Source organism: Anguilla rostrata, chromosome 4 (genome assembly GCF_018555375.3).
Source record: "Anguilla rostrata isolate EN2019 chromosome 4, ASM1855537v3, whole genome shotgun sequence".
Classification (NCBI taxonomy): domain Eukaryota; kingdom Metazoa; phylum Chordata; class Actinopteri; order Anguilliformes; family Anguillidae; genus Anguilla; species Anguilla rostrata.
The window spans coordinates 15,019,135-15,045,660 of record NC_057936.1 but is presented as its reverse complement, the minus strand read 5'-3'; the positions used below and the strand labels follow the sequence as shown (position 1 = coordinate 15,045,660).

Genomic DNA, 26,526 nt, shown 5'->3' with positions numbered 1-26,526 from the left:
TATTATACATTCTATTTATTTTTATAAAGGCTGCGTGATTAATTAACATGCACTAGAATGTGGCTGATGCAATCACGTATATAAACCAATTTTAACACTGAGTATGTTATAAAATGTTTTTTTATTTATTTTTTTCTTTGTGTGTGTGCGTGTGTGTGGAAAGTAGCCTACCAATACTAGTTCTACATTGTGCAACTCATTGTATGATAACATTACAATATTGCCATCTAGTGGTAGCTCTATGTGTACTTAAATAACAGGTAAATGTCATAAATATGAATGTCTGTCCGAAACAAGTTATTCCAGATGCCCTTAAATAGGACAACATTAACAATATCAGACCTATCATTTAAAACTGCCATCGTTAAGTTGGCAAGTAGGCTTATCGCTTGATGACGTTTAAAAGGGGATTGTAGTAGTCATTTTATTGTACGAATAACGCACTTTCTTTTAACACACCTATTATATGTCGTGCCGTGTGCTACTGCAACCCATTCTACCTAAAAATTGTCATACAATTGTATATATACAAGTCGCTTGCCTGGAGAGAGGGGCGGAGATTAGGCTTTACAACGTGTGTCAGTTTAGACCAAACGTGATGACGTTTGGAGAACAACATGGCTGAGGGAGGCAGAAGTAGCTTTCATAATATTAATACAACAATAGAAAAGACAGACGATTCAGATGTAGACTTTAGTGGGATAAATACCACCGCGTAGTGTAAATATGGCCCATCGTTATCTCTTTCTGTCGAGGGGCTGTGGGAATTTGTTAAAAAGCATATTATCACCAAATAGCGTCAGACAAGCACGGCTTGTGGTAAGTTCAGTGCAAGTGCAGCTTTACTCAGTTTTACTAGCGTTAGCTAACAAGTTAACTTATCCTGATAGTTTACTGGATAACTATGTAGATCCGTCGATGTGTTTTTTTTTGACGATTTACTGAGTATTGTGACATTTTAAGGTGTTAAGCCTATGAGTGTTGTATTATTTGCGTGCATAGTCTGCCTATTTGCTGATTGCATTTAAATGCCAATGCAATGGTTGGGTGCAGCTAGTTAGCTAGCCAGATAGTGAACGCAGGCAACGACAGGCTTGAAATGTTGTCCTGTGTAGCAGTTACTTGGCTAACGTTAAAGCTCGGTATAAAGACATTTCAACCAGAATATCGATGGTAGCTTAATATAATTTTGCTAGCAATCTGAATCTTTCTTGATCAGTATTTTTCCATAAGTACTTTATGTTGGATCGTGGTTAAGAAAGGTTTTGCAAATAAATCTAAATGTTTGATTTGAAGTTGGCTTTGTAACCATTTCTGGTTGATATCTCGGCCCCAGTTTTGCCAAATGTCATTACGTGGAAGAATGACCTGATATAAGTCTTAGATGCACAGCCTATTGAGCAGACACTTTATTACTCAAGTGAGGTCATAAAATATTGCTCCATTTGTGCATTTTCGGATTAAGATGGTGTTCAGTTTGTAAATGCAATTTAATGTAAACAGCCACATTGGCTTGCAAAGTTGAAGGTTTCTAACGAAATTAGGTCCAAGCAAACGTTATTGTTCATTAAAAAAGTCATTGTCATCTTATTTTATCCATGACTGCAGTGGCAAACTTGATTGGGTCCTGAATTAAAAGCTTTTTTCCTCTTTAAGAACATGACTCACCGTTTCTGAAATGTAATGCAACTGTGCTTATTATCTGTTTTAGTTATGTTAGTCTCATTTTTGATTGTTACAATTCAAGTAATAATGGTAAAGATTGCATATCATATGAATTGACATTTACATTTTGACACTGCATCCTTAATAGTCCTGCCACTATGTTAGGCCTATGTGATTATAAGTACTGCAATTAATGGAATCTGGAAAAAAATGTTCTGCAATGTTCCTTGAGGTCAAATCAATTTAGTTCAGAAACAGCCATACCATTGTGATTCTATGGCTTTGTGAAATAGTGCACTTCTTAGCTTGCTGGTTGATACAATTATTTTTTTCTACAAAACTTTGTGACTTGGAAACATGTTTTGTCTTTATTTTTGTAAGGTCTCAGGACATGCTGACAGTCTGCTTGCTGTGAAAAGGGGAGGGGTGATTACCAATGTCTTAGGTGCACATAGAAGATTCTTGTGTTCAAAGCCTCCTAAAGGTATATAAATACATGTGTATCCTCTTTGCAACCCCACCTGTAAGAGCCTGACTTTCATCCATGAGAGTCATTATTTGTGTGATCACTTGCATATGTAATCTTAATATCAGTGTTTGTGATGAACAAGTCACTAGCTGTGATTTACACAGGGATAGCACAAAATATACAGAAAGTGGTATGTTCAATAACGATTCTGCAAACATACATTACAAAATTTAAAATAAATGTGCGTACTAGAGGAAATTATCGCAAGATTTTCTCATCATGCAAATATTGTGATTGGTACTTAGTCAAGATGCAATATATAGCCTAACTGGTGAAAATTTAGAGATTTCCCAGCAGCCTGAGTCCAGTTAAATTTAATAAACAATAATATAAGGTACATTTAAGTGTTTTTAATCTAGCCAGTATGGAATGAATATAAGTAAGTTTACAGACATTAATTAATGTATGTGTGTTATGCAAATTTGCAACAATGGGAAATAAGCATAATAAGTAGTAAATAAGCTACTGCAAAAACAAAACAGAACATTTTATTTGAAAGGTTTCTGTCATCATTCTGAAAACATCCAGGCCTATTTGTTTCTAGAAATGATCTTCTTGATTGTAAGTCAATGCATTAGGCTATAGCCTAATTGACATTGCTTTGTCAGAAACGGGCCCATTGTGCCATGAGGACTTGGCTGTCTCATGTTCAAGCTTCAATCTAGCCCTGTCAAATCACAAGGGACACCAGGAATGGGCTCTGAAACTGTAACTCACTCCATTCGTAGAGCAGAAATATAAAAGGAATCTAGGGAATCCCTTATAGTGAAATGCAGCACATTTTCACTGCTGGAAAAAGCAATAATGAGAAAATTAAAATAAAGCTTAATGTTTAAATAACAAAGCCTTCCTCTGCCAAGTGTATATTTCCTGTTCTGTTGTATTCAAGGGGCTTTTAAGCATCAACCGGCTGACGCCTCCATTAACTGTTATAACAATACCTTTCACATTTAAATTTGAGGAATGGAGCCATTCAAAGTGCAATTAAGCTGCAGTTCAATTTAAAGAAATTCATTTAATCAAGACTATTTTTTCCTTAATTTATTTGACACATTTTTCAATACTTTCACCAAGGTGAACTAATAAAATTTGAAATAAATGAATAAATATGAAGGAGGCATGATGCTGTTTAGGTTAAAACAAGCGGGTATGCTTTTTTATGTGACTTCTCACTCCTGGAGTTTATGCAATTTGTGTAAATTATTAGTAGGATTTGTGATTTTAGGAATGGCATTGACTTTTAACCAGGAGCTAAGCCAATTTAGTCCTCCTTTGCTAGAACAGAGGATGAGTTTGTTTGTTTGCTTGTATGGTTGTTTGTCTGTTGCTGGTTTGAGTGTGCACAGGATAATTAAGTGGATGGATTTTTGTCGGAAGCTGGTTACATGAATATCTGTAACACAAGGCACTAAAGATTTTCAGTTCTCATACAAGGAGTGTGCAGTGTGTTGGTTGAGTTTCTCATTTTGGTTATTTCCCCAGGATTCGAGAAGTACTTCCCCAATGGAAAAAATGGCCCCAGAACCAGTGAGCCCAAACCAGAGGCTAAAGGTATTCATATAGCTACTCTATACTGCCCTCTTGCTTTTGAGGCTGCAAATGCCTGACTGATTAGCTGTGCTGCAATCCAACTGTCACCGCAGCTTCTGAAGTTCTCTGTAGACTTTTCATCCTTTTTGGCAGTCACTGTTTGTTTACATAGTCTGGCTATGAACTGAACAGCAACATGACCAAGAGGGCTTTTAAGAGCTACCCAGAGACAGCGATAAAAACAGACATTACCACTTCTTGTTCGTCTCCCCAAAGTAAATGAAAGCTTCAAGAACAGAGCTGTGTTTCTGCTTCAGTTACCTTTTTAAATCGCTTTTTGTATTTCGGAACAGAAAGGATGAATAAACATTATGGTTCAGCCATCATTTTGGCACAAGTCTTGAACATGCCACTGTCCCGAGTGCAAGAATCTGACTTTATTGTTAGTGCAGGCTGAAGACAAGCTGCTGGTGTGGGTTTACGAAAGGATAGTGCATTGAAATGTTTACACCACTGCCAAGTGCACATTCAACTGGGCTTGTCTTACAGCTGGCCTGGTGACCTCTCGCCACAGTGCTTCAAACGCCTCTTACACAGGTGCATTAATGGAGCTGTAGCGGATGGCTTATCTGGAGGTTCCCCTATGTCCGGAGTGTTTGTTACTCTTGTGTCTGGTATTTTCATCATGCATCATTTCCTAACATCATGAACCTTCACCATTTCCCCCGAGCGGTTTTTGTTTTCCCCAGTCCCATCATAAACCCACCAGCTGCACACGCACTTGGACACAGTCTTTAGTTTTGTTTTGGCATGCTGTACTCTTCTTCCTAATTCATTGTACATATCAAAGAGTCTTGTTTACTTTAAAATAGTATTTCAGAGGGACAATTTCCTCTCAATAAAAATATGTCCTTACTGAAGCTGCTCCTCAGAGATTTGATTGGCTGTGTCTGTGGGGTTTTTTTTCTTTCCAGAGGCCACTCCGACAAATGGGCATAGCGCCAATGGGAGATCGGCTAAAGGCGGAGGCGGAGGCACTTCAGGAGGCGGAGGAAAGAAAGGGGAAAGGAAGGAGGACTCTACCTGGTGGAGTAGATTGCAGAAGGTTAGCCGTAAAGCCAACCACAGTACCGCCAAATTCAGCCATGACACTCGGCATGAATTTATGAATGCAGTTAATGAGTTATGTCATTAGGCTAGCCACACAAGCTCTGAGCACACGATTAATCCTTTGTTTAGGGGGATGTGCCTTGGGACGATAAGGATTTCCGGTTCTACTTTCTCAGTGGGGTAGCCTTCTGGACAGCGGTCAGCTACTACTTCATTTTCCGAAATGCTGGCAGTGAGGTCACCTGGAAGGACTTTGTCAATAATTATCTCTCCAAAGGAGTTGTAAGTGTTGAATCTCAGCCCTGAGTTTAGTATCTCTCATACTTTTGTTCTACTGTTGTGTGCAGAGTAATCAGTGTCTTGATGTTTTCAATACTTTTCAAAGGCCAGTTTAAATAAGCTCATGTTACCTGGTTAATATGTGTATTTCTCTGTCCCATGCTTCACTCCGAATGCATCCTGAGAAAATGATTGATTTATTGCTTCTGGTAGTTTTGTCCAGGACCAGTGATACCTGCACTTGTATTGCTAAAACTCAAACAATCCATCTTTGCTCAGGTGGACAGACTGGAGGTGATTAACAAACGCTATGTCAGAGTAATCTTCCCCCCTGGAAAGATGCCAGTTGATGGAGTAGGTTTGTTGTTTGACCCTTTTAAAATGTTTCTATGACAGGTTCAACAATCTCACATTATATTTGCAACCACACAGCCATAGCACCATGTTTCCAGCTACTACCATACCACAATATACCAAACTCCTGCCAAATGGCTGAAGCAAAGCAGGTGTGGTCTTGGATAGTGCTTCAGTAGGACACCTCCAGGGAAGAAATAGAATTGGTGGGCCAATAGGTCTTTATACCAAATAGAACCCCAATGCCATGCATCATCATCATCATCATTAGATAATTTGATGTTGTTGCATAGTGATAGTGGTTGTTGTAGTATTATTAGTAGAACCTCTGGTAGGCATCTTTTTGTAGGGCCTGCGTCTAATGCATGTAACATTATTCAACTTCTGATCTTCCATTTCATTCAGTGCCCATAGAAAGCAAACTGTATGGTCATGCAAATTTTGTTTATAATTGTTAAATCTAAATGAGTGGACCTGTTTGAACATAGCTGAGGGCTCAGGGAGCTGAAGGTCACCTCAGCTGTTGATATCTTAGCAAGCCTACTAATTTACCCAGCGACCTTCTGAACTTCTCCTTGTTCAGCAATACGTGTGGTTCAACATCGGCAGCGTGGACACGTTTGAGCGCAATCTGGAGACGGCACATGCTGAGATGGGCATCGAGGGAGAGAACAGGTTGCCTGTGGTCTACTCTACAGAGAGCGATGGGTAAGACCAGACTGTGCTGCGCGGTGCACATTGACGCAGCCTCTATCATCAGTTGATCATGTGGCTCTGTGCGGTTTGCATCCAATCACCAAGAGCAGAGTGTAGCATGTGGCTCTGTGCCCTGTACTATTCGTTATGAACTTTACTTAGTGACAGAATGTAGCATCTGGGTTTAGAGGGCTGGTATTTTGGCTTTTTTAATCTGAGACTACATTACTGCTCACGTGAGCAATGTTTGTAATGAAAGGCTGTTTTAACAATTTTATATCCTTTGGTTGAATGGGCAAAGGTGGGAATTTAAGACAGTCCAGTATGTTTTTTGTTGTTTAATTTTTTTGTCAGAGATTAATATTATCAAAGAGATCATTTTCTGTATATTGTGAAATTCTAGAAGAGAATGTGAGTGTTTCCAGTTTGTACTCTAGAGGGCGCAGTGTCTGTATGAAATGAGTTGCTGCCCCAGTGCACAGTTTCCATTCATCACATTTAGTGGGTCAGCGTCTCCCTTACAAGGCAATATTTCCATAACCCCAATCTGGGATTCAGCACACAGTCACGTTATCTAAAATCCCATAATAGGTAGCAGGTCCTCTAGTAAAGAGGATTGTGGGAAGTTCATATTTTACAGCTAGCGCAGTTTCTAATCATCAGAGGTTATTTCCACCAAATGTATTTCTCTGAAAGTTTATCTTACTTTCTAGGGCATTGACTAAAGTGAACAAGCACTAATTATAACTACAGCTTCATTATACATTATAGCTGCTTTATACACTGTCTTACAGCCCCAGTGAGTTGCCTTGCTCCACCACTTACAGTACAGAGCCTGCTCATGTGCTTGTAACTAAGCAAATGTAAGACTGGAACTGTTGTGCAATGTGAGCACGGGTGTTTCAGTGTGGAAAAAACAGGAAGGATAAAAGAGATTGGCTAGAGAAATAGTGATGTGACTGCAGAGGCATTCTCAGAATGTCTGCCCGGCGCATTTTGGCCGCTCGGCCTGGCGGAGGAGGGTTGTGGCAGACCGGGAAAACGAGGTGGTCTCGCGCCGCTACCCAGGCTAAGCTCTTAGCCCTGAGAGTCTGAGCTGTGCACTGCGCTGTGTGCATCGCGTGGCTCTGTCCCACCCACATATTTTAACATCTGTCATGTAAAAGTGCAAGTCCGCTTCAGACCTGTGGGGGCAGGGAAACAATAAAGAGCACCATGCAGTCTAAAACCTAAAACTAGTGTTACACTGCTGCTAGTACTACTTGTACTTGCGGAGTGGATTGGAGAATTAATGTGATTTTCCAAATCCAGTGCCATGACGTGAAAATAGTTGTGCTCAACATTACAGACATGCTTAGTTGTGCCACTTGGTCACATCCGTTCACACAGCCTCTACTTCTGATGGTTGTTTCGTCCACTTTGTAATGGAGCTGGGTGCCCTGACAGGTCATTTCTGTTGAACATGCTCCCCACGGTGCTGATCATTGGGTTCCTGCTGTACACGCTACGGCGGGGCCCTGCGGGGGGCGGGCGCCCTGGCCGAGGCATGGGCGGGCTCTTCAGCGTGGGCGAGACCACCGCCAAGGTGCTGCGCAACGAAATCGACATCAAGTTCAAAGACGTGGCGGGCTGCGAGGAGGCCAAGCTGGAGATCATGGAGTTCGTCAACTTCCTGAAGAACCCCAAGCAGTACCAGGACCTGGGGGCTAAGATCCCCAAGGTGAGAGACGTGGAGACACACACGCACACACACATCACACACAAAACACACTCCCAGACAGAGTCTGCAGGACAAGACATGCTAACAATTTATGTATGCTTGTTAATATAAAATGTCTGTTAATATAAAATATGGACATTATCCAGGTAGCGTAAACCCAGCGCTACACGTACAAGTGAAACGGAACTGACGGAAAGCAACGGAAAGAACCTGCTTTCTATCCCCGTCACCATGCTCCTGTTTACTGAATAATGTTTCCTCCTGCATAGACTTCCCCCTCTCACCTCCCGTCTCTCCTCTCCCCATTAGGGAGCCATTTTGACAGGACCTCCTGGCACCGGGAAGACTCTGCTAGCCAAGGCCACCGCCGGAGAGGCCAACGTCCCCTTTATCACTGTTAATGGCTCTGAATTCCTGGAGATGTTTGTGGGTGTGGGGCCAGCCAGGGTGAGGTGCCATGCAGCGGCATAACTTATACTCATAGTGCTGAAAGTTGCAAAAATATGGCACTTTATTTTTTCCAACTTCACTATTAGGAGAAATATATACAATTTAGTGTGGTTTATTGCTTATGTAAGCTATATAAGATATAAATTTGAATGAGAGCTATATGCATGACTGTTCATATGCTGAACTTTTGCTGGAGTTTTTTGTCTAATGCTTTTATGGGGATAAAACTGTAATAAAAGAGGCTTAAAGGAAATGAATAATTTGATGAAGCAAGAATCTGAGCCCTCTTCAACTGAATAAACCCAGCTTCCCTTGGTGCCCAGGTGCGGGACTTGTTTGTGATGGCCAGGAAGAATGCCCCCTGCATCCTGTTCATCGACGAGATCGATGCGGTCGGGCGCAAACGGGGGCGGGGCAACTTTGGGGGCCAGAGCGAGCAAGAGAACACCCTAAACCAGCTGCTGGTGGAGATGGACGGTGAGCAGGGGGGTGGGCAACGTTTGAGGGAGGAAGGGGCTCAGTGACGTTTTAGTTAGCATTTCAGACATTTAATAGAGGGACAGCATTCCACACTAAACAATGAAGACCCACCACTGCTGTCTGTGTGTCCAGCGCAGTCCAGGATTCAGCTGACTCCTCTGTCTTTCCCAGAATCCTGTGCTCATCACTACTGTTGTCTAGGTTAAATCTCTCTAAATCCATCTCTCTGTTTCTCATTCTCTTGCTCACTCTTTTTCTCCATTGCTACCTCCCTTTTAGCAGTCTAAAATAAAGTCTTTACATTGTTTGTTATTGATATTTTTTTATTGAAATCTAGCTAAATTGTATGTATTGTGTTTTGTTTTTATGTAGTCCTCCTATAGATTCCCTAACAGGCTTATCTAGTTTACAGTTAATTTTAGCTTTTCAGTTACTGTTGTGCCTTACCCTATTTTATGCACTTGCCTTCTCATCGTTAGTATGTCTGGATAAAACGTTGGCCGCAATATACTCTACATGGCCAAAAGTATGTGGAGACTTCACATCCAACATCTCACCCAAAATAATGGGCATTAGTACAGAGTTGGTTCACCCGTTGCTGCTATAACAACCTCCACTGTTCTGGGAAGGCTTTATATTAGATGCTGGAGATGTTGGGGCATTGCTGCAGGGATTTGCTTCCATTCAGCCAGAAGAGCAGGCACTGATTGAGTGATTAGGCCTGGCTCGCTGTTGGCTTTTTACAGTTGATCCCAAACCTGTTGGATGTGGTTGAGTTCAGGGCTCTGTGCAGGCCAGTCTAGTTCTTTCACACCATTCTGAACAAAACCATTTCTATATGGACCTCGGTGTGTGCCCGGGGGCATTGCCATGCTGAAATAGGAAAGGGCCTTGGGGGAGGACAGAATTGTCCAGAATGTGATTGTATGCTGCAGCATTAATATTTGTCTTCAGTGGTACCTAGGGGCCTTCCCAAACCATGAAAAACAGCCCCAGACCAAGGCACGTCCAGATATTTTTGGTCATATAGGGCATTTCATTGTGGACCACTCTCTTCAACCCACCCAGGGTTCAACACAACTACAAACGTTGTGGTGCTGGCAGGGACCAATCGGCCTGACATTCTGGACCCGGCGCTTATGAGGCCTGGGCGCTTCGACAGGCAAATATACATTGGTACAGTCACAGTCTTTTCCTTCACTTTTCTGCTGTGTCTGTCTTGTACTGTACTAGAAATAATATAGTGCATTCTGTTCATATAGAGCCTTTCATGATCTCAAGGGTCTTCACAGTGAAATGATTGTTGCTGTCATTGTCAGCTGTTTTAGTTTCTCTCTTCCCTCACCTCTTCTTTTGGTTTTTCGCAGGACACCCTGACATTAAGGGTCGGGCCTCCATATTCAAAGTGCACCTTCGGCCCTTGAAGTTGGACGCAGCCATGAATAAGGACTCGCTGGCCAGAAAGATGGCTGCATTAACACCAGGCTTCTCTGGTGGGCAGTGCGATGGACAGTTTCTGGTTTCTTAGCTTCATTATCTTTTCTCACAGTTTGGCTACCATGTGTTTTTGTTATTTAGTTATTTAATTACTTATTATTTCATTATTTAACTGTTATTTAACCGGTTAGGTTTTTGGTGTAATAGCACATTACTGTTTGCTTCAACCTGGCCGGCTCTGATCTACGTTAAATTTAAACGTGCAGTTTTACATAGTTACTGAAATCTCTGCTGCAGGCCTTATTGAAGTAGCACTGTGATTCCTCAGTTGTCTTTTGTTTCTCAGGATTTTTTTGTAACAGATTTTTCTCCCTTTTTCCCTTTAACTTTACAAGGTGCCGACATTGCTAATGTCTGTAATGAGGCCGCGCTGATTGCAGCTAGACACCTCTCAGATGCCATCTGCCAGAAACACTTTGAGCAGGCCATCGAACGTGTGATAGGAGGTGAACACATTTAAGAGCCTTGTGCACCAGGTCTCATTGTATACAGCTGTAATTTTGAGATTTTGAGAACTGGCACCAGAATTCCCACTGTGGGGAAGTTACAGGGATGGAAATTGCATTTCCAGTGCATATCTGAAATGCTGCAGGCCTTATAATGCGGTTTTATTACCCTTCCTTATGTAACAACTGGGACAACTCAAACTGCCATGTGTAGGGAGTGCTGTTTTCCATTCCTTGAGCTGGTACACTATTAATGATCGACTCATAGCAAACTGGTATTTAATAACATGATGTCAGTTGGTATGACCTGGTGAAATGGGTGCACACCAGGCAGTCATCTGCATTATGAACATGCAGGTCTTGAGAAGAAGACTCAGGTCCTTCAGCCCGAGGAGAAGAAGACTGTGGCATACCATGAGGCCGGGCATGCAGTCGCAGGCTGGTACCTGGAGCATGCAGACCCCCTGCTGAAGGTTGGAGCGTCCGTGTACCTCTCTCCTCCCCCCAATGTTTTTATTCATATTCCTACTGGTAGACCCATAATCTGATGAAGGTCCCCAGGAAATCAAGGTTGACAGATTAAAATTATGTGGTGTATTTGGACTGGTGTTTCCAGAGTGGCCCAGTTGACAAAGTTGTTGGGATATAGCTGTGTAAAGATCGGTTATGTCTAGTGATACCTTACTTACTTACAATACTTACTGCAGTATTGTTTGTATGTTTACATTACACTTATTATTATAAATGGTCAGTAACACTGATGCTACTCTTTCCTCTACTGTATGTCGCTCGCTCTAGATATGATTGCAGTGCATACTGTGCATTGTTTTCTTGAAAAAGAGCTGGGTAAAGTACATTGTGGCCTCAGTTTGGCTCTGATGACTGAGAATCTAATTGAGGTGAAATGGCAGACAGTTCTTTAACAAACTCCCATGTTACGCAACCTGAGTTTATCTGTTGTTAATAGAAAGGTTGAAACCTTGCCTGAATGTCTGGTCTTTCTCATGCAGTTTAGTCTTCCCTCCAGAGGCACACTACTGCCCTCTGCTTAGGCTTCTTGAGTGAGTCCTTCAAAGCATAAACATCTCACAGCTAATACTTCAAACAAAACAAACCAACCAGTAAGGGGACACATTCTATCAACACAATACGTTTCCAATAGCAGCAGTAAATATTTAAAATAGCTTTTACCTTATATGTGAATGCTGTACATTTATGTGAAATTCAGGAATGTCAGTGAGGAGATTGGCCCATCCCCGTCTGGTGTGACTGGTTTCAATGAGTTTTAGAGATATTTGTTGCCAGATTTGGACCTACAATACTTGGGTAAAATATCCAAATAAAATAAAAATATCCAAATAGTGGCCAAAATAATTTGACAGATAATAACTTGTGAGCTTTTGTTTCAAACACTTACAAACAGGAACTACCTCCCAAGTTTTTTGAAATGCAAAAGTCCCCCCCCGACCTTATTCCCATTGGCTCCTCCAGGTGTCTATCATTCCGCGGGGGAAGGGGCTAGGCTATGCCCAGTATCTGCCCAAGGAACAGTATCTGTACACGAAGGAGCAGCTGCTGGACCGCATGTGCATGACATTGGGCGGGCGTGTCGCTGAAGAAATATTCTTTGGCAGAATCACCACCGGAGCACAGGATGACCTGAGGAAGGTCACACAGAGCGCCTACGCTCAGGTAAGGGCATTATAGAACTCCTTATAGAATGAGCACTTGTATAAGGGTACCAAAGATGCAGACTTGTAGATTTGTTCCAAAATTAGGCGCAGTATGGACCTCAGGTTGGTTGATGTCCCAACAAATTTGTTATCCATTTTCAAGCCTTTTTACAACATGAAAGAATTGTGATCTAACACCCAGAAATCAATGCCTTATCAGGATGGCCCAAGAGAAAGAATATCCTTTCTCTTAATATGTTTGATGATTGCCAATATTGTTATCACCCAAAGTGCGGTCTGACTCATTCGTGTGGCTGTCATCAGATCGTCCAGTTTGGGATGAATGAGAAGGTGGGTCAGGTGTCATTCGACATCCCACGGCAGGGCGAGATTGTGCTGGAGAAGCCCTACAGCGAGGAAACTGCACGTCTCATTGACACAGAGGTGCGCCACCTCATCAACACTGCCTATGAGCGCACCCAGGCCTTACTCTCCCAGAAGAAGGCTGAGGTGGAGAAGGTAAGAAGACGTGGTTCTCGCAGGTCATGTAAAAGTATCAGTGTCATGTGCACTTGCATGCACATAACTATTTTTCAGCAACATTGACTGTGTAATGTGTGGTCTTTTTTTGATAGTGATTTCTCCAAGAATGGTAGATTATAAGCATCTGTCCGTGCATTCAAGCCTATAATTCTCTTCTTGCAGTAAGTCATTTAACAGAGTTTGTGCATTAAAAATAGTGAATTGGCACTGAATCGATCTGTTGGGCATTTGTGGGAGTTGTAGTTCATCTTTCTGACAGCATGTAGTCCACATGCCCCTTTGGTTATGAGGCAACAATGAGCAAAATGTGGGGTGAAAATGCAGAAATCGAGAGCTATTATTAAAGCTTAAAGTCCACAGCCTTTTCACATTTTGCCATCACTTTTTGTCATCTCCTTCATCCTTCACGTCCAGCAGTTGTATCTCACAATTTAAACGGCAGTATTTATGTAGTTATCACATTCAGTCCATAAAATCACAACTAATGAAGTTTAAAAGTGTCAAGATATTATTAAAGACTTTTAAAATGAAGTGATGAAGTTACAGTGCAGTTTTTCTGTTCAAAAGTGCCCTCAGGTAGTCAGCCAAACACCTGCAGACCTGGACAGGAAGTCCCATGTACACAGGAACGTCGGATATATTTTTTGTTATGGACCATGAAATGCACTTTTTTGTACGTCGCTTTGGATAAAAGCGTCTGCCAAATGAATGTAATGTAATGTTATGGTCAATCATGTAACCTCCTGTCCCCTAGGTGGCTCTGCGACTTTTGGAGAAAGAGGTTCTGGACAAAAGTGACATGGTGGAGCTTCTTGGGCAACGTCCATTTGCAGAGAAGTCAACCTATGAAGAGTTTGTGGAGGGCACGGGGGGTATGGAGGAGGACACCACCCTGCCCGAGGGGTTGAAGGACTGGAACAAGGAGCGCGAAACGGAGAAGGAGGAGAGCACAGAGGAGCAGATCGCTCGACAGATCACCGGCGGAATGCCCTTTTGAACTCCTCCCATGGCCCAGGCTGTGGGATAGGGCATGGCTTCATCTTCTCACGGAAGCCCAGACTCAGGGTATGTCGTCACTTGATAATAAGTGTTTATGTTTACTTTCATGTTGTGGAATACAGATAAAATATTTAAAATGTTTGGCTGCTTTGTGGAAAAATGTGTCATTTGAAGAACATTTTTTTTGCTAATTTAATCTGCTTCTGTGAAGTAGACAAGTCTGTGAATGCCATTGTATAAATTTGAGCTATTACTATAAACACACAAATGAAGTGCATTCTTCAGAACGAAGAAAGCTAGTTTAATGTATGATATGATACAAAGTATAGCTTGCCTGGCAGTGGAGCAGTTGCTGTTTTTAAGCAGACATCAGTCCTTAGACATCATATTGTATGCGAGTGATCGTAATGGCTAATGCATCATTGTGCAGGTAATATAACGATTGTGATCATTTGACAACACGACAACACAGACATGCTACCCTGCTTCTGGCACATCTCACTGCCTTGCTGTACAGACTTGGCTCTGACCTGAGGACAGTCATCAGATGTCCGTCATTCAAATCTACATCCCGAACGTTCCCTGTCCCTTGAAGGGCAGTTTAAGTCTCACCTGCTATAGGAAGCCTATCTGTTGTTTTAATTAGTTAAATGATGCACTAATTACACCACTGGTTGTATGGATTTGGATATGATGTATGGATTTGGATTAACGCTATTTCTTGGAGGAATAAAAATCAACAGGCCTTCATTAAAGCCAGATATTCTGTCCGTCTTAAGTATTTTTCCATACTGATATACTGTGTACATTTTGTTTTGTTCTATTGTGTAAATGTTGTTGAAGCTTTGTAAAAATATATTTGGGGAAAAAAAAGATGAAGAAAAAAACAATTGAATGAGCATCAGCAGTGTTCCACTTGTTATTTTCCATCCATTTCAGCATTCAGCACAATAGAAACATTGTTAGCGGAAATATCCTAAGTTCTTCACTGAGTGGCATTCTCTGCATTGTTAATTGAACAGTACTAAGCACAGAAACCCTTACTCAGCAGTTGTAGTTAATGATGGGGGATTTTGTCCTGACTATTGGGGTCTCTACGGCCTCATGGGCAAAGGATCAAATGAATGTATAAAAAGTACTTTGCCTTGAAAACGAAGCCATTACTTTTCACACTTGTGGTATATCAGTGAAATGGTGCACTGATATACCAGGATATGACATCACATAACCAATCTTAAACATTTTTTAAACTTCAAAAATGTATCACCAATAACAAAACTACATAAGACAATGAAGCAAGAGGAGCGGTATATTGGTTTCCTACAATGAATTTGCTCTTGAAGAGCACGCCTTACATTTTCTTTGTCTGATGGATCCTTACATGTAAATACTTTTGTTTTTGTTCATTAAAATGGCGATATGCCTTAGATAATTTTACATTTTAATAAGATGGATGACCACACGAGGGCTTTTCCACCTGTAAAACACATATCAGGCTGTTCAACAGACAGCAGTAGCATTTTCACCTAAGCGCACACATAATTGCCTTGTTCTGTATTTCAGTGTTTGGTTGAAAATAAGAAGTGAAATGAACTGTGTCAGCTGTTAATATTGGTACCATGTGTGAACCAAAACATGAAGCAAGTCAGTGCTTGAGTAGCTGTTAAAATTTGAGGAACATAGTTTTCTATTATCATATTTGGTTTGAAATGACTTTTAAAAATGTGTTTCATGCTCAGATTCTCTTTGTTTAATATTAGCATTTTGTTTAAATATCTGAAACAATTCAGTGTGACAAATATGCAATAATAGACTAAATCAGGAAGGGGGCAAATACTTTTTCACGGCACTGTATTTCATCAGAAAAAATTTATTTGGTTAATATTGTTCTGGTAGGAAAAGGCCTCAGATCGCATGACAAGTTTGTCTGCCTTTGCAGTGGTTTTATTTTGCATAAGTGTTCATGTTGCTGCATTGAACAGTCATTATACATTCTAAACTTAAAAAAAAAAAACATTCACAGCTTTTAAACACGCATGTCACAAAAAAGAAAATCTGTGTATTCTCATAGGAAAAAATGCCTTTTAGGAAAATGAAAAAAGTCATGGCTCTTCTTAGCTTCACTCATTTACTTCCTCCTCATCATCGTCAAATGTCTCATCTCCATCATTGGCAGTGGCCTCCTGGTACTGCTGGTACTCCGACACCAGGTCGTTCATGTTGCTCTCTGCCTCCGTGAACTCCATCTCGTCCATGCCCTCCCCGGTGAACCAGTGCAGGAAGGCCTTACGGCGGAACATGGCGGAAAACTGCTCGGAGATGCGCTTGAACAGCTCCTGGATGGCCGTGCTGTTGCCGATGAAGGTGGAGGCCATCTTGAGGCCGCACGGTGGGATGTCGCACACGGCCACCTTCACGTTGTTGGGGATCCACTCCACAAAGTAGCTGCTGTTCTTGTTCTGGATGGCCAGCATCTGCTCGTCCACCTCCTTCATGGACATGGGCCCGCGGAACACGGTGGCCACCGTCAGGTAGCGGCCGTGCCGCGGGTCGCAGGCCGCCATCATGTTCTTGGCGTCAAACATCTGCTGGGTGAGCTCGGGCACCGTGAGGGCGCGGTACTGCTGGCTCCCGCGGGCGGTCAGGGGGGCGAAGCCGGGCATGAAGAAGTGCAGACGGGGGAAGGGCACCATGTTGACGGCCAGCTTGCGCAGGTCGGCGTTGAGCTGGCCGGGGAAGCGCAGGGAGGTGGTCACCCCGCTCATGGTGGATGACACCAGGTGGTTGAGGTCCCCGTATGTGGGCGTGGTGAGTTTGAGGGTGCGGAAGCAGATATCGTAGAGCGCCTCGTTGTCGATGCAGTACGTCTCATCTGTGTTCTCCACCAGCTGGTGGACGGACAGCGTGGCGTTGTAGGGCTCTACCACGGTGTCCGACACCTTCGGGGAGGGCATGACGCTGAAGGTGTTCATGATGCGGTCGGGGTACTCTTCGCGGATTTTGCTGATGAGAAGGGTGCCCATGCCAGAGCCTGTGCCACCGCCCAGGGAGTGGGTGAGCTGGAAGCCCTGAAGGCAGTCACAGTGTTCGCACTCTTTCCTCACCACATCCAGCACAGAGTCCACCAGCTCTGCCCCCTCTGTATAGTGGCCTTTGGCCCAGTTGTTCCCAGCACCTGTCTGCCCTGCAAGCATCGAAACAGAAAGGAAACTTAATATTTCACCTCCCACACCTTCAGCCCCGCTCTGCCCCACCCACAGCAGGTGGAGGACATTTATCATGACCAGCTGCAGTCTAGGGTTGAAGTGAAGTCATGTAATCCTAGTGAGTAGGTTAATTCATTTCATCAAGGAAATCTCAGCTCTCTTAATGTGTTTCAGTATTTCAAGTCAGCTTAGCATATGCAACTTGGTTCTGTGCATAAGGATTATTTCTGAAACATGGACCTCTTACATATATTCACATTAATGGTTGACCCAATATGCATTGTCATTTACTGATTGTGCTCAGTGCCATACTGCCTCCTAGTGCATTTGTATTCATTTCCTGTATGTGTAAGTGTACTTGTGTTAAGTGAACTAGTGAAACCACAATATGTGTGAGATAAGGTGTATTTTTGTTACTTTTCTAAATATTAGACTGATTTCTTTCCAATGCTTATGTCGACACACTTCCTAGGCTACAAATATGTCATAATTGTCTGCCTGCTAATTTAAGAATTTTTGTTGTGGTTTATCTATCTACAATCTGTTTTACTATATCCTTTGTTGGGTGAAACTGGTTTTACATATAGAAATCCGTTTGATACATTTTTATATCTTTTGTTAATCTTGCTAAATCTAAATTGTATGTAACAGGAAATTATTCACTTAATTAAAGATTTAATTAAGCTATGCAATGTTCAATATCATCGGTATGTGTCATTAAATGACATTAGTAAATAATGCAACCTTGAAGTACTCGGTCAGATATACATAAATTAAGGCTTAAGTGAACCACATAGCCTACAATAAAGCCAAAATTATAGTAGGACTGCAGGGCTGATTCTGTCAAGGACTGTGCTTACCAAAGATGAAGTTGTCAGGTCTGAAGAGCTGGCCAAATGGACCAGATCGGACGCTATCCATCGTGCCTGGCTCCAGATCCACCAGAACTGCCCGCGGGACATACTTGTGAGCTAGCACAATTACACACAACAACAACAAAACAAACATCATTATTAATTTACTGAAAACATTAGGGCAAGACAAAGTGAGAAAAAGACTGCAAAGACAGAAAAAAACATTAGGCGAATCAATTCCAACCTATGAAACTTTTAAATGCTATATAACCCATTAAAAACTATATAGCTGAAATACACTAAATATAATTTTCTTTTTTTCAGGGAAGAGGAACTTATCATGCGAACAGGCGAGGAGAGAAGGGGGTTACAAGAAAGATGATTCACACACTCTGACCAATGAACAGTTCAGTGACTGTGACACACCAACTTACACGATGCCTCGTTGTAGTACACATTAATTCTCTCGAGTTGAAGGGCTGAGTCACCGACATAATTTCCTGCGGGATCAATGCCGTGTTCATCGCTGATAACTTCCCAAAACTTCAGAGGAACAAAACAAGAATAGTGACAATTTTTCAATGTGAATTTGGACACTTATATAGTACACTATATAAATGTTTTTGGGAATTAATGATTCATCGACTGCCTCCTCTAAGAATAGACGGGTGAAACGTCCAGCTGCTAAAAATTCTTGAGATACTCATACTAAGCTGCATGCAGTTTTTGCCACTCCCTAAAGAAACTCAGGGAACCGTTACAGTCTTCCGATAAATGAATACGGTCGTTTTTCATTATTGTCATAACGTTAACATTTAATGAAGTAGGCTAAATTATTATAAATGATTGAATGTATTATTAGTACGGCAGTTATTACTCAGAACTAATGAAAGTACATATTATACATGCACACAAATACAGCCTATGTACATAATTTGACACTATTATCAGTTAAAGTTAGCTAATAATTTAATCGCAACAGTAACTCTACTATGAATTCTATAGGCTACCCCAGTTTACATTTATCCAAGTAATACAAAAACGGTCCTCATATGACGAAAAATATCTTAATAAGGAAACAATCAAATAAAGTTTATTAAGAAAAAACCAAAACTTGCCTTTGTTCCGATTTGGTTGCCACATTGACCCGCTTGTATGTGAACTATTTCCCTCATTTTCCTTTGTGTGTTGTTATCCAAGTCCAAAAACACAACTGGAAAAGTGAAATTTCGTCTGATGTGCCCGACTTGTTAAATGAGACCGCTCAATTCTTGTGCTCCCCGGTTCAACTTAGAGTCCACACCCCGAAAGAGAGGGCCGAACCTGTAAATGACTGACAAGCCTCCTGTGCAATCACGAATCAGCTGCCGTACGTCTACATAGCTACGTCTGTCTCTGAAGTTCTTCTAAATTTCCGCCTCTGCGTGCGATAGGCATAAAGAGACAGGATATGAATAGAAGTTGATTCAGTTTAATTAAGTGGGATATAGGTATATTTGCATACAGCATATACAGCCTGGGTAGGAAAAATGAAAATTTATGAATCAGATATTCATATTCCCTATGAAGCATGACTTGTCTTTACCCCTTAAGAGTAATTGTTTATATCACTATAAATTAATGTGAGCAATACACAATACATTCTGAGGGTTCAAGAAAGGTAAGAAACCCTTGACAAGAAATCCAGCCCCTTGTTGAGGAAAGGAGAGCAGGACAGTTGAGGAATGGCAGAGCTTTTGAACATAACCGTGGCTCATGAGAACCATTTCACAGGTCAGTTAATTAGTGCCAAGATGTGACAGCTATGTAGATATTTTCACTTTACAAAATAAAGCATGCAGGATTTTACTGCCTTCATAGATGACCGCTTGCCTCTGTAAGAAAGGATAAAACATTTTGACAGCTAATATAATCAATGTCTCCACCATGTCAATGTCATGTTTTGTCTTTTTTGGTAATTATGAAATGGCAATTCTTAAAATACTACTTTGAGTAATTTTGTGAAATGTTGATTTACTTTGGAATAGTTGTAGGTGTTGGTGTACAGGTGACTAACACAGAGTAATGACTAAAAGTCAAAACCTGCAGTGTCAAATGTCAAATCAAGCCCTACCTTTTTTTTGGCTTCTCTCTATAGTAGAAATGCAAAGCCAAAATATGTTTGCGGAAAAATAACTGAACTTCAGTCACCCCTCGTGTAATTAGAATACTATCCCATATATCAGATCAGTTTATGGATTGATTTTTATGTCACTTCAGCCCATGGTGCAGTCTGCTTCATGCACAGTGTTGCTGGGAATTAAAAAAAAACTATACCCAGCCACCATTCCCTATTGTTTGTGCATTCATGCCACTTCATCAGGGGGATTTTAGTGACTGGCCACACACTGCCTGTCAGTAGATGCTCAGATTACAGTGATAAGCAGCCCAACACTAAGAAAGTAATTTCTGTGTCGAAACAAGTGTGTTAAGAGTTTCAGATGAGATTCTAGGGACAAGATTTTACTGTTCCATTTTAATGGGGAATGCAATACCATCTGCTGAGAGCCAAGAAAGACCAGGGAAGCAATCCAGTACAAGGTCACAGGAGAGACAGACCTGCTAGGATAACAAACTTTATTCAGATTTATGGCACAGCACACTACAGGGGTGTGTTTGTGTTTAGTACTGTGAATGGAAAGTGCATTCCATTGTGATGTTAATAACATCACAAAATAAATGCCGGTGCAGAAACACTCAAATTGGTCTCAAGCCAGCTTTACCCTTAAGAGGGTTTAGAGGCCTTAGGCGACCTACTATTAAACACTTTTGTGCTTAAATGCTCAAGTTTGGCTAAGAGCTCTGTAAAAACACCAAATACAACAGTGCAGTCAGACCAGTGCAAACATCCTTCCCAGACAATTCCAGACATATACCCCCAACCAATAACACTTTTTTAAAAATAGATGACATAATTGGACAGTAACTCTGGTTGGTATAGCATAAAAACCTATTCAAAACACTTCATCTACTGTAAAACTAAGCAGGTCACTCCTCGGTCAGGAATGCATGTAACAGCACTTTAAAACAGCACTTAAAGACCATCTTCATCTTTAAACACTATCATGACACTATCATCACATCATCACAACACTGACATGGATATATAATTCTGTTCCTCTATTCAAAGACGGGCACATTTAAAATGCAGTGTGCCAACTACAATGCGGTTTCACTGACTGCAACTGAGCTGTGACTTCAAGGGGTGGATATGAGCGTTGGATTCATCTTCATCCCAGTCACAAAGGAGTCGTGGCAGAAAAACAACAAATTGTCAGCTGGACTGCAATACTCCATGAAAATGGCTGTTGGAGGTTTTAAATCATTTAAAATTTCTTACTTAGGGAGACAGTACACAATGTTCATTGGCAGCCAGGCTCAGTGTATTCCTTTGTGTAGTCCATGGTGCTTCAGAGTCAGAGAAGCTTGGTTTGGGCCGACAGTCATACCACGATGCCACACTAGTACTCATCTTCACCGATGCGCTGTAGAATGTAGGAAGAGCCACACAGAAGTGTATGGCCTACTACACGTGCCACTTGTGTCAAGAATCGCAATAAGCACCTGGAAAAGATACAGCCATGAAACTGTATGTCATATTAGTAATATTTTCAAAATGATCGTCATCTATTCGTTTATTTCAACTTATTTAAAGAAGGCAAAGAGGGTTTGTGGTAAAAAAAAAAAAAAACAGATACATAAACAGGTCTCACCTGGGTAAAGATTATTTTTTTCAGACAAACTCAACTATTTTAACCAATTAACTAAGGTTAAAGGTTCAAAATTTTGAGTTTCATTCTAATAATAAAACTATCTGGATAGGATTCAATCAGTAGCTAAACTTATTATAAACTGAACTTATTATGCTTGTTGATCTTGTTGAACTTATTATGCTAAAGCACAGCATGACGCACCCAGTCTGTTTAATTCTGAGAGCAGCCAACTACTCACTTCAGAATGTGCTTGGCCCCCATGCACTTTATATCATATGACAGTGTGTAGATCTCATACAGCGTAGCTCGAATGGTCAGGCAACCAATGAAATCCCTCGGGTTCAGCTTGTACAGGTCAAAGCTCAACTTGGCGATTCCACTTCTTTTGGGCCGTCTGAAACTTGGGAGTCCCTGTGATTAGCAGGGTGAGGTTAGTATCCTGAATGCAAATTTAAATTTGAATAAACAGGGTACAAATATGGCAGAGTAAGCATCACTGGCTCTACAAGACAAGGGTTGTTTTCTTACTATCCCCTGATACAGACTAAACCATACAGGTAGTCAACTTTAAACGTGACAGTTTGGACCTCTTGTGGTGGGATTAGGAATGACAGAACATGGTAGGGTTTTTTCCCTATTGAAGTCAAAGTATTGCAAACGTTTTTAGTCAGGAACACAAATATCAGCCAGCCACTTTAACTTTAATGTTCAATTAAGAGCATCATTATCAGTGACACAAGTTAGTGCTGAGTATCTGAAAAGGTTTGTTCTTTAAAATTGCTGAATGGTGCGACAGAAGGAAATGGAAAACCAATCAGTTGATCCATCATTTGAAGAGAGGCACAATGAATGATGATATACTAAGGCGTATATCAGAGTCTTCCATTACCTTGCTTTGTGTCCATATCTGCCCTTTCTCCAGCACCATTAGCAGAGTGTTAGCAGGAAGGGACTGGAAGAAGGCTTGTGTGTCCACCACTGTACCGTCCTCCTCAAGCACCAGCGTCAGGAACTGGAACACCACCAGCAAGCTGTTTGCCGCCTGAAGAGAAGAGAAAGGGCACCTTTAGTTCATGCACCACTGACCAAACATATGGGCCTCCAATGATGGTTTGACACACTCTGTGACAGGAGTCCCCCACCCAGGTCCTGGAGAGCCACGGTGTAGTTTCTGTTGTAAATCAAATGATTGACCTCACCTTATTATCTGATGTAAATTACATTTTAATGTGAAAACAAAAATCAGAAAAATGTGGTTCTCCAGGACAAGGGCTTTGGTCTGTTCTACATCAGGAAAATGTAAATAATGACAACGATTAATTCAGAGCTAAAGCCCAGAATGATCTACACAATACATGCTGTAGGCATTTATTTGAACAAATTCCAGTGGGCCATATAATTGATAAAAATTAAGAAACATTTTATACCCAACGCATTACATACAGTACTTTCAATATATACAGTAGGATATTCACAAATCCTCCCTCAAGGTCACAACAGCCATTTCCCCAATGTGGGATCCAATTATGCAGCCTTTGAATAGAAACACATTTCTCTAACCTCCATCACAATGAATATCTGTCAAAAGATCTTCATTACAACACCACTAAGGATGATGAATTTACAGCCAGCTGTGCAACCATCCAGATCAAAGCAACCTTTCCTTGGTTTTCTGAGGAACAAAGTGTGGAATTAACAAAAAACTGTTTTCCAGCAGTTAAGCACTGATGCAGAAGTGCCACCCTCTATGCCTGAATGCCTTATTTCATGCCTAGTTTTCTTCCATAGCAACACTGCAATCAGAAAATTATATATTCGCAGTCAAATCAAGAAGATCAGACGGGACCCCCACCTTTTCCAGAAGCTCATCCAGCGAGGAGGCCATCACAGTCCTGCTCCGGCAGCGGTTATGGGTGCAGACTCTAAAGAGGCGGGGTTGACGTGCAGGTAGTATTTTCCGTGTGAGTGACATGCCAACTGAGGATACTGATCTTTAAGGGGGGGCGGGGAGAGAACAATTTTTAAAATCATCCATCTGTAATGAAACAACTGCTTGCAACCATAAGCACATATGTCAATACCGAATGCCAGTCCATTGTAATGCACAGTCCATTTACCCAATCATAAACAATGTAATACAATGTAATGTCAAATGCAAATAATTTAAATGGATAGACTGTATGCTTTTCCTAAGTACAGCTGTAATCAATCATTTATTTAACCTTAACAGGGCTGAGTAACAAGATCTCCAGAGTGATCCCTGATAAGGTACTATAACCAAAGTTGTATACCACTTATGTCTGTCCTCCAGGCCCATTTCTGTGTTGGACTGATGGAAGGATTATGCCAAACACATATTCAGAGACTGATTTGGCGAAGGACAGAACAAAGAACAGTTCCAGCAGCAGCTGCTGCAGTGACTCCCACCTGGATGACCTATGGTTCTGTGTAGCGCGTATAGTTTTTCAGAAGTCAAAAAAATGTCGAAACGAAGTGCAATGCATGGAACGCATGTTGAATCTCCGATTAACTGGAGGGTTCAAACAAACGACGCATTGGCAACTAACGCCTCTAACCAGCAGAACGGATAAATCAAAGTTATAGCTTCACTGTAGGCTCCATATAGGCTACGTTTTTAATCGAAGTAGGTACGTACAAAGTAATCTTAATTGTCGGTGGAAAATAGCCTATTATACCTACTGGCCATATAAATCAAATAAAAAACAAACCGACATCTACAATAATCACTTTTAAGTTACATCCCACGCAGCGGTATGCTACCTGCCATCAATTCAATTTGCGTAACACGTAAATAGTCAAGTTATTTAAAAAAAGAAAAATAATCAAATTCCCATCAGACTACCTTCAGGCAACTCACCTCACCACAGATAATGGGGCCAGGGTTTTAGCATACTCCATAGCTGATTTAGGCGAATCTACAAGTTAAAACTGAGGGAAATTTTCAAAGCAACGAACACAAAAGTATGGACTACTCAATAGGAGACCTTTATCCCACAAAAGAACTGGACTGGGAGGTTGCTGTTCTAATTTGCAATAGCGCAACAATTTGGCAATCACGGATAGCAGGCGTGTAAGAAATCAGTTTCGCAACATTACTAAAACACAATTGGTTGTTTGTCCGTGACGAGAACAACACAGTGTAGCGCTGCGTGTGATGAAGAAACACAGAATTCGTAACTTTACTCATATCACAGCGCAACCTTACCTGGTTCACGTGCAGCTTCAGATCGAATCTCTGGCGAATGCTCATGGTGTGTCACAAGTTTGTGTTTTGTTGTAGGCTACTTAAGATCACTTCATAGAAAACGTGGGCTGGTTTTCTTATAGGCCTACATTTTAAAATATGATTTAATTGTGAATTGAGTTTGATACGTGGTCAGTGGTCCTAAGATATATTTTGATCATTATTTATTTTGAATGCTAAATATGAATGCAATCTGACTGAACGCTGTGACATTTGTATTCTCTAATCTACATCGCATAGTTTTTAACAGTAAAGCGAGGCGCTAAACATTTTGGCTAACAATTGGCTATGTTAATTTTATTTCTCAGAAGCGCCAGAGTTAATGCCAGTCGGTCATATGATGAAGGACCGGCGTCAAACCCGCCGCCATTTCAGTGAACTAAATCAAGCTAGCCGCAGAGTGATTTGAAATGCACCCACAAGCATCACGTACGTATTAAAAAGAAACTCGCGGATTGCAAAATTCTAATTCAGAAAGATAGTACACCGTAGCATAGTATCACTCAAAAAGTATCAAGATTATCTGGTGTGGAAATTCTAAATAAAAGCACTTTAAATATCATACACTCATAAGATACCTGTCTGAAATGGAATTTGTATGTATAACCAGAGAGTTTAATTTTAATTCCAATCTATAATAGGTCATATTTTAATATCCTATAATATTTAAAGTGCTTTTATTTTGAATTTCCTCATTATCATCTTGGTAACTTTCTGAGTGATACTATGTGATGGTGTACTATCTATCTGAAGTCGAATTTGTCAGTAGAAACAGAGTTTCCTTGTAATTCCAATCTGAATTTGGTCTTAAATTGCAGATTTTCTCCACTGTTTACACAGAAATGGGTACTATGGCCCCAATGACCAAACTTCATGCACAAAAATAAAATAAAATAATGCTCAAAACTATGAGCGCATTTTGTTTATTTTCACACAGATGTCAGTGTCACTAACATTTGTGGAAAACACTTTACATAACTTTTCTCTTCAGGCACAATTTTTGGAACGTAAGTATGAATGTGCACAATGTATGTTTGTGACCTTTGCAAAAATAGCCTACTGCACATTTGGGGCAACAACACAGTGCTCGTTTCAGTTTCTGAACACTTAATAAGCTTATTTGGTGTTGTTGTTATTGTTAGCTATGCTAGTAATCCACTAAGAAGACGGCATTAAAATGGTACTCTGTCAGAAGCTTTGCTTCTATATTTTGTATTATATCAACAGTCTTGCATGTACTAGAAGTCTGAAGTTCAGAATATGGTTGGTAAGTGGAAGGTCTAGACGTGCTTTTTGCATCTCATAATAAACCTGTTTTGTATATGACCAGTGTCAGGACACATTCATAGCACGAGAGCTGATGTCTCATGGGGAGTAATTAATGATTTGAAAAATAAAAAACAAATTGTTTGAAGCACCCAAACATTTGTAACATTGCCATCTGCTGGTAAATACATGGTGAGAATTTATTTCTGAAC

General features: G+C 41.0%; 3 protein-coding genes and 1 long non-coding RNA gene across 8 annotated transcripts; 2 read left to right on the top strand and 2 right to left on the bottom strand.

Moving 5' to 3' along the window:
* The first annotated feature begins 589 nt into the window (after positions 1-589).
* LOC135252609 (AFG3-like protein 2) lies at positions 590-14,741 on the top strand. Its single transcript, XM_064330885.1, has 17 exons — positions 590-819; positions 2,047-2,149; positions 3,677-3,745; positions 4,699-4,829; positions 4,964-5,116; positions 5,393-5,467; positions 6,051-6,175; positions 7,610-7,883; positions 8,193-8,330; positions 8,657-8,810; positions 9,882-9,989; positions 10,181-10,306; positions 10,646-10,756; positions 11,114-11,229; positions 12,248-12,448; positions 12,754-12,948; positions 13,727-14,741. Exons 1-17 carry the CDS (start codon positions 727-729, stop codon positions 13,967-13,969), a joined length of 2,415 nt encoding a protein of 804 aa, XP_064186955.1. The 5' UTR covers positions 590-726; the 3' UTR covers positions 13,970-14,741.
* Positions 14,742-15,825: 1,084 nt separating this feature from the next.
* On the bottom strand, positions 15,826-19,338 carry tubb6 (tubulin, beta 6 class V). The gene is made up of 4 exons (XM_064330887.1): positions 19,150-19,338; positions 18,466-18,574; positions 18,038-18,148; positions 15,826-17,155 (listed from the first exon to the last, which is right to left on the bottom strand). The coding sequence occupies exons 1-4, from the start codon at positions 19,204-19,206 to the stop codon at positions 16,092-16,094; spliced, it is 1,341 nt and encodes a 446-aa protein (XP_064186957.1). The 5' UTR covers positions 19,207-19,338; the 3' UTR covers positions 15,826-16,091.
* A 1,267-nt stretch (positions 19,339-20,605) lies between these two features.
* On the bottom strand, positions 20,606-25,200 carry cidea (cell death inducing DFFA like effector a). 5 transcript variants are annotated; one of them, XM_064330889.1, is made up of 5 exons: positions 25,010-25,200; positions 23,636-23,774; positions 22,673-22,825; positions 22,022-22,194; positions 20,606-21,634 (listed from the first exon to the last, which is right to left on the bottom strand). In XM_064330889.1, the coding sequence occupies exons 2-5, from the start codon at positions 23,753-23,755 to the stop codon at positions 21,532-21,534; spliced, it is 549 nt and encodes a 182-aa protein (XP_064186959.1). In that variant the 5' UTR covers positions 23,756-23,774; positions 25,010-25,200; the 3' UTR covers positions 20,606-21,531. The 5 variants fall into 5 exon arrangements, with proteins under 5 accessions (XP_064186959.1, XP_064186958.1, XP_064186962.1 ...); XM_064330888.1 differs by lacking the exon at positions 25,010-25,200 and adding an exon at positions 24,662-24,850; XM_064330892.1 differs by lacking the exon at positions 25,010-25,200 and adding an exon at positions 24,662-24,799 and having other exon boundaries at positions 23,636-23,769.
* On the top strand, positions 24,929-26,141 carry LOC135252612 (uncharacterized). The gene is made up of 3 exons (XR_010329438.1): positions 24,929-25,055; positions 25,357-25,477; positions 25,867-26,141. It is a non-coding gene; the product is annotated as an uncharacterized LOC135252612 (long non-coding RNA).
* The last annotated feature ends 385 nt before the right edge of the window (positions 26,142-26,526 follow it).